General features: G+C 40.9%; 1 protein-coding gene across 1 annotated transcript in view; it reads left to right on the top strand.

Moving 5' to 3' along the window:
- The window catches only part of LOC143038322 (zinc finger MYM-type protein 1-like), a 19,506-nt gene extending 12,646 nt beyond the window's left edge, over positions 1 to 6,860 (top strand). Inside the window, exons 3-4 of the mRNA XM_076207348.1 lie at positions 1,221 to 2,218; positions 5,990 to 6,860. Of these exons, the coding sequence (XP_076063463.1) occupies positions 1,221 to 2,218; positions 5,990 to 6,860 (1,869 nt within the window). The remainder of the gene's footprint in view (positions 1 to 1,220; positions 2,219 to 5,989) is intronic.
- The last annotated feature ends 640 nt before the right edge of the window (positions 6,861 to 7,500 follow it).

Below are 7,500 nucleotides of genomic sequence, written 5' to 3'. Positions count from 1 at the left end.
TTAATCATCAACCGTCAGGCGTCAGACCAGTAACTAATTGGTTAATTTGCAGAAGCGTTTTGCCAAATTTCCCCTATTTTTCTTATTTTTCAATTCAGTAGGGACAGGGTGAGATAAGGTAACCCCGACAGAGAGAAAACACCGATCGAATGCTCTGGTAGCAACACTGTTTCAAATATCGCGCCACCACTCCCCACTAACACAGCTGATATCCTACGGGAACACCGAACACACGCCAGTCGCCAGCATTCAACTCCCGCCAACGCAACGGCTGTGTTTATGAAGTAAGAAAATTGGATTGTTTAGATCTTCGATGTTATTTTTTAAAGTTCTTATATAGTGTTCCACGTCGGTGAATAAAGCGTGATTGTATTGCTTTATGTTTCATTACAATACTTACCCATATTGATATGTTATAGAGTGAAACCAAAGGTAGAGGGGAGATTCAAATTGAGGTTAGAATGTGAGGTTGGAAACCGACCATAAAAATGTTTGGAAATATCGATGTGTGAAAATTTGATATTAGGCTAGACTATATATAATTTGAAATACTTGGAAAAACATAAGGTATTATTATAGTTTCTTCCTCGTTTCAACAACGGTAATTTTCACATATACCATCGGATAATCATCATTATTCGAAGCATTTTCTTCTCTATACTTAATGGGGAAAAATCACGTTTAACATCACTAGCACTTACTGAAAATCTTGGGTCAGGTTAGGTTAGGTTAGGTTAAGTTGGGTTAGGTTAGATTAGGTTAGATTAGGTCAGGTCAGGTATAGTTAGGCTAATTACCTTTAGCTCAGGTTAGGTTAGGTTAGTGGCCTTTACGTTGGTGAACACCAGGTGATTAAAAAAGAAATGAAACAAAAAATAAAATAAAAAATAAAATAAATATTCGTTCATAGCACACTAAAATCTACCAGAAAAAATATATTTCAATCAAAGTTTCCGAGACTGGGAAGAAACTATAAATTTACCAAACATAATAAAAAGTGACTAATTATGTATATTACTATTAACATGAATATATTTGGTTGTGGTGGTGAACTAGGCCTAGTGTGTTTAACCCTTATATGAAAAGGAATAAACCCTAAAGAGGAATATATCTAAACTGTCTATACGGTATATACTCCAATGGAATGCATTAATTGATATTTATTAAGATTTGTCTAATAGGAATTAACAATAATACTCCTCCCAATTTGTGCTTTTCAGATGAGTAATAGAAAGCAGTCCTCAGGGGCGCAAAATCGCAAATGCAAAGCAGAACAAGCAAAGGCAGTAGCAAAACAAGAGGGTTCTTTTTATAAGTATCTAAGTAGAGAAAAAACAAGCGAAAATGGTAGTAACTCAGCAGGTAGTACCAATATTGAACCCACTGCAACTTCAGACACAGACTGTAAAGTAGATGTTGCACAGACTTCTGTTGGAGAAAAAGCTGATGGTATTGAACCTGCTGCTGTATCTGACATTGGAATTAGTGATGTGAATTATGGAGATCCAGCAACTTGGCCTGACACATGCAATAATGTTTTGCGACAACTGCTTGTACAACATGGACCACAGCACATTTCTTCATACAACTTCCCCAAGGATTCTAAGAACAGAAGATTTTCCCCTATACATTACAAAAGAAGATTGAGTAATGGTGAGGAAGTATGCCGTGACTGGTTGGTTTATTCAACTTCGAAAGATATTATGTTTTGTTTTTGCTGTAAATTATTTTCCTCCAAGCCTAACGTTTCTCTGCATAAAAAAGGTTCTAATGATTGGCAGAATACCACAGCAATTCTTTCTGTTCATGAAAGAAGCACGGAACATATTGACAACTATCAAACCTGGCGTGAACTTGAACTACGATTGAAACAAGGAAAAACCATTGATCATATTGAACAGCAGAGTTTGAAGCAGGAAGAAAAGTACTGGCAAATTTTTTTGGAATGTTTGATTGCGTTGTCTAGGGTTCTTGCTGTACAGAACTTAGCATTTAGAGGAACAAATGAGAGCCTCTACAGTCCCAACAATGGAAATTTTTTAAAGTTGGTTGAATTTCTAGCTTTATTTGATCCAGTCATGAATGAACATTTACGTAGAATTAAAAACAAAGAGACAATGGTGCACTATCTGGGAAAAAGGATCCAAAATGAACTTATACAACTCCTGGCAAGTGCAATTAAAGAGAAAATTTTGGCCGAAGTAAAGCTTGTACTGGGGTATTGGCTGCTTGTTATTGTGGCAAAGTAGCATGCAGTTGATACTTTAGGGTCTATATGGGGCGCCCCTACGAACCAGAGCCACACATCATTTTGTCTATGATAGAGGAAAACTCTGTTCATAGAGAAATGATGACACTTTTATACTACGACTGTCCCTCCGTTATGCTGTCCTCCAACCCCTTGTTGCTGTCCTGTACCATTTCTCTGAGTATTCCTTTTCTGTGATGGGGGAATTCCCTGTGGTAGGGGAAAAGAATACTGCCACCAAGTATTCCCCCTTGGATCGTAAGAGGTGAGAAGAAAGGGACGGGGATTGGGACTAGGCATCCTTCTCCTTGTAGCCCCACAGGGGAAATTCCTAAAAGAAAAAAGAAGGCATAAGAGGGGCTGGAAAGCCTCGGACCAGCACCCTAAGGTTTGGGTCTTTTAATGTGCGTGGATGTGGTACAGATGAGAGTAAAAGGGAAGAGATAGGTAGTATGTTTGTGTGAAGAAAGATGGATGTGTTGGCTTTGAGTGAAAATAAGTTGAAAGGGAAGGGTGAGTGTAAGTTTGGGAGTGTAAGTGGGAGGTTATCAGGAGTGAAGAGAGGGCGAGGGAGGGAAGGGGTGGCTATTCTAGTAAGTGAAGAGATAGGCAAATGGGTAGTGGAGTGGAAGGAGGTTTCCTCAAGGATAATGTGGATGAAGGTGAAACTGGGGAAGGAGATATGGGCATATGGGCCTGGCAGTGAGAAGAGTGTACAAGAAAGGGAGGCCTTTTGGATAGATCTAAATGAGTGCATAGAGGATTTGGGAAGAAATGTCAATGTGATTGTACTGGGAGACCTTAATGCTAGGGTGGGAAATGGTCCAATCGATGGAGTGGTTGGGAAATGTGGAGTTCCAGGAAAGAATCATAGTGGAGAGTTGATGGTGGAAATGTGTCTAGAAAGAGAGTTGATGATAGCAAATACAATGTTTCAGAAGAAAGTCAAGCATAGGTACACATGGGAGAGGGTGGTGGAGGGAAGGGTGGTAGATACAGCGCTAATGGATTATGTAGTGGTAAATAGGATTATGATAGGAAGAGTTAAGGATGTACATGTGCTAAGGGGAGAGGGTGGGGGAATATCAGATAATTTTTTGGTGGAAGGTAAGTTGAAAGTGGAGGATAGATGGAGGAAGAGGAAAGGGACAAAAGGTAGGGAGGTTCTTAGAGTGAACTCTTTGAATAAAAAGGAAAAGGAGAAGGAGTACAGAAAGAAGCTGAAGGAGGAGTGGGAGGGAGTAAAGGGTAGAGTAGAGCTGGGTGTGGAGGAGGAATGGGGATGGTTCAAGGAGGGAGTCATAAAGTGTGCAAGGATGGTGTGTGGAACAAGAAGGACAGGGGGAAATAGAAGAAAGGGTAGTGAATGGTGGGATGAGGAAACAAAAAAGGTTGTAGAAGAGAAGAAGCGAGCTTTCACAGATTGGTTACAAAATAGGACGAGGGAGTCATATGAGAGGTACAAAGAAAAGAAAAGAGAAATAAAGCAAAAGGTAAAGGTTGCAAAGAGGAGAGCAGATGTGAAATGGGGTAAGAGTTTGACAGAAAATTTTGAAAGTAATAAAAAGATGTTTTGGAAATAGATTAAGAGAGGAAGAGGAGACGAATCAAGTAGAGAAGAAAAGGTAAAAGGTGAAGATGGAGAAATGATAATGGAAGAGAAGGCAGTAAGGGGAAGATGGGTAGAATATTTTAGGGAGTTGCTAAATGTGAAGGAGGATAGGGAAGGAAAGATTGCTGCAGTGGGAAGTGCGAAGAAAATGAGAGTGATGAATGAGGAGAATGGAGGAGAAATAAGGAAGGATGAGGTGAAGGCAGTTGTTAAGATGATGAAAGCAGGTAAGGCACCTGGTCTGGATGGATGCCATGCGGAATGTCTGAAATAAGGAGATACAGTGATAATGGACTGGTTGGTGAGGTTATTTAATGTTTGTTGGAAAGAGGGTAGAGTGCCGGAGGACTGGAGTAGTGCCTGTATAGTTCCTCTTTACAAGGGAAAAGGGGACAAGTGTGAATGTAGTAGTTTCAGAGGGATTAGCTTGTTGAGTGTAGTTGGGAAGGCTTATGGGAGGATCTTGGTTGAGAGGATTAGGAGAGGAACAGGAGTAATTGGTGAGGAACAGTGTGGATTTAGGACAGGTAGAGGTTGTGTAGATCAGATCTTTGTGGTAAGACAGATATGTGAGAAAGCTATAGGAAAGAGGAAGGATGTTTTTTTGGCTTTTATGGATCTGGAAAAGGCTTATGATAGGGTAGACAGAAAGGCACTGTGGGAGGTTATGCAGATATACGGGATAGGAGGAAAGCTTCTGGGAGCTGTCAAGAGTTTTTATGAGAATAGTAGAGCTTGTGTCAGGATTGGAAATGGAGAGAGTGAGTGGTTCGAGGTAAAGATGGGACTTCGTCAAGGATGCGTTATGTCGCCCTGGCTGTTCAACTTATACATAGATGGGGTGGTGCAAGAGGTAAATGCAAGGGTAGTGGGCAAGAGATTGGAGATGGTTAAAGAAAATTGAGAAAAATGGGAGGTGAGCCAGCTGTTGTTTGCGGACGACACTGCGCTTGTGGCAGGATCGAAGGAGGGATTGAGGAAGTTGGTGGCAGAGTTTGGGAGAGTATGTGATAGAAGAAAGCTAAAGATAAATGTGGGTAAAAGTAAGGTGATGAGATGTACAAGGGGTGAAAGTGGCAGTAGACTGGAAGTGAGCATTAAGGGAGAGCGACTGGAGGAAGTGGATAGTTTTAGATACTTGGGTGCAAATGTGGCAGGGAAAGGTGGAGTGAAAGTGGAGGTAGAATGTAGATTGAGAGAAGCGAGTAAATGCCTTGGTGGATTAAAGAGTGTAATGAGGAATAGACATTTGGGAATGGATGCTAAGAGGAGACTGTATGAAGGAGTGATTGTGCCAACAGCACTGTATGGGGCAGAAACATGGAACATAAGAGAAGAAGAGAGAAGGAGTTTGAATGTGTTTGAGATGAGGTGTCTGAGAAGTATGATGGGGGTTACTAGGCTAGATAGAGTGAGAAATGAGGAGGTGAGGAGGAGAACAGGGGTGGAAAAGGAGCTGGGAGATAGGATTGATGAAAGAATATTAGGATGGTTTGGACACATGGAAAGAATGAGGGAAGACAGACTAGTAAAAGAGGTGTGGAAGGCAGATGTGGAGGGAATGAACATGAGGGGACGTCCTAGGATGAGATGGATGGATGGAGTGAAGGGGGCTTTGGGGAAGAGGGGAATGTCTGTTGAGGAAGGATGGGAGAGGACAGAAGACAGGGGTGAATGGAGAATGGTTGTATATGGATGATGTTGTGATAGCATGAGGTGGAATGGGCGGGTGGATGGGGGGTGAGGTAGTATGTATGAGCAAAATTTGACGCAGCCCAAAGGGATTTCTCCCCGTCCTCTCATTTTATGCAATGGGGGGACGGAGAGGGGGGATCGCCGATTTAATGAAGCGGCCTTGCTGTGGATGTGCTGTGTCTTGCGACACTGCTTCTGACCCAGGGCAGTGGTCAAGGTGCAGGGATGACCCGTCATTCAGGAGGTGATAAGATAAAAGGGAGGGTGGAGGGGTGTGGAGTGTATTCAGGGATGGAATGGGTGGGAATGATTTTATGCCTTTTTCTTTTTGGCTACCCCCCTTGTAAGGGGGGAAAAGCCTTGGTATATGTATGTATGTATGTAAAGCTTGCAAAATATTTCTCAATTATATTAGATTGTACACCTAATATCAGCCACATAGAGCAACTGACAATGATTCTTCGATATGTAGATATTAAAAAAGAGCCAGAGGTTAGTCAGCATCAAGTTTGCATCAAAGAAAGTTTTTTAGGCTTTGTTCCATTAAAAGAAACTATTGGAGCTTTCATGACTGAAACACTGGTGGATGAGCTCCAAAATGTGGGGTTGCAGATAGACAATTCATGTGGTCAAGGATATGATAATGGGAGCAACATGAAAGGAAAACACAACGGTGTTCAGCAGAGAGTGCTTGATATGAATCCACGTGCCTTCTTTGTACCTTGCAGTGCACACTCATTAAACTTAGTGGTGAATGATGCTGTCAAATGTTGTCTTCAAGCTACAATTTTTTTTGGCATAGTACATCTGTATAATTTTTTCTCAATCTCAACTCATCGATGGCAGGTTTTGGTCAGTATCATGAAAGACTTAACCATCAAACCTTTAAGTGAGACCAGGTGGGAAAGTCGGATTGATGCTCTTAAACCCCTCAGATATCATCTTGCTGACATATATGATGCTTTACTTGAAATTTATGAAGACACAAACCTTAAAGGGTCATCTGGAAGTTCGACCCAGGTTGAAGCCAAGGAGTTAGCTGATGCTGTTTCCAAATATGAGTTTGTTGTTTCACTTGTTACATGGTATAACATCCTGTTTGAAGTCAATATTACCAGCAAGCATCTTCATGATAAAGATGCTGATTTAAATTCAGCTACCAAACAGTTGGAAGCAACAAAAAGCTACCTTCTGAGCTGTAGATGTGATGATGGTTTTCAAAAAGTTCTGGTTGATGCTACAGAGGTGGCTCAAGATTTGGAAATAGAGCCACAATTTGAGAAAAAACAATCACGAAAACGATGAAAGAAGCGTCTATTTGATTATGAAGTACATGAGGAATCACTAGAAGACCCCAGCCAAACGTTTAAAGTAGAATTTTATTATAGCGTTCTTAACATGGCCATACAGTCAGTAGAAGAAAGATTTCACCTGCTACATTCCTACAAAGCAATATTTGGCTTCTTATATGACATCCATGGAATAAAAAATGCACTAAACGCAGATATTCTTCATGACTGCCAAAATTTAGAAAAGTCATTAACACACAATGGGCATCACGACATTGATGCAAGAGACCTATGCTCAGAGCTCAAGGCAGTATCAAGGCGCTTGACGAAACCCATGCTCCCACAAGCAGCACTGCTTTATATTTGAGCAAAAACTGCAAGATAGTGTACCAAATGTTGTGATTGCCCTCAGAATATTATTAATTTTGCCAGTATCCGTTGCAAGTGGAGAACGCAGCTTCTCTAAACTGAAGCTAATTAAAACTTACTTGCGCTCAACAATGCTGCAGCCAAGGCTTGTTGGTTTAGCTACTATATCAATAGAGAACAAGGAAGCTTCTAACTTGGATCTTGCTAAATTAGTGGAAAAATTTGCTAGTCTAAAAGCTAGGAAAGTGGAATTGTAATTTTTTTTTAAGTGTGTCATGGAAACCAAT

This window comes from Oratosquilla oratoria, chromosome 24, assembly GCF_046742065.1.
Source record: "Oratosquilla oratoria isolate Oo_2021 chromosome 24, ASM4674206v1, whole genome shotgun sequence".
Lineage (NCBI taxonomy): Eukaryota > Metazoa > Arthropoda > Malacostraca > Stomatopoda > Squillidae > Oratosquilla > Oratosquilla oratoria.
This window is presented reverse-complemented; position numbering and strand designations above follow the sequence as displayed.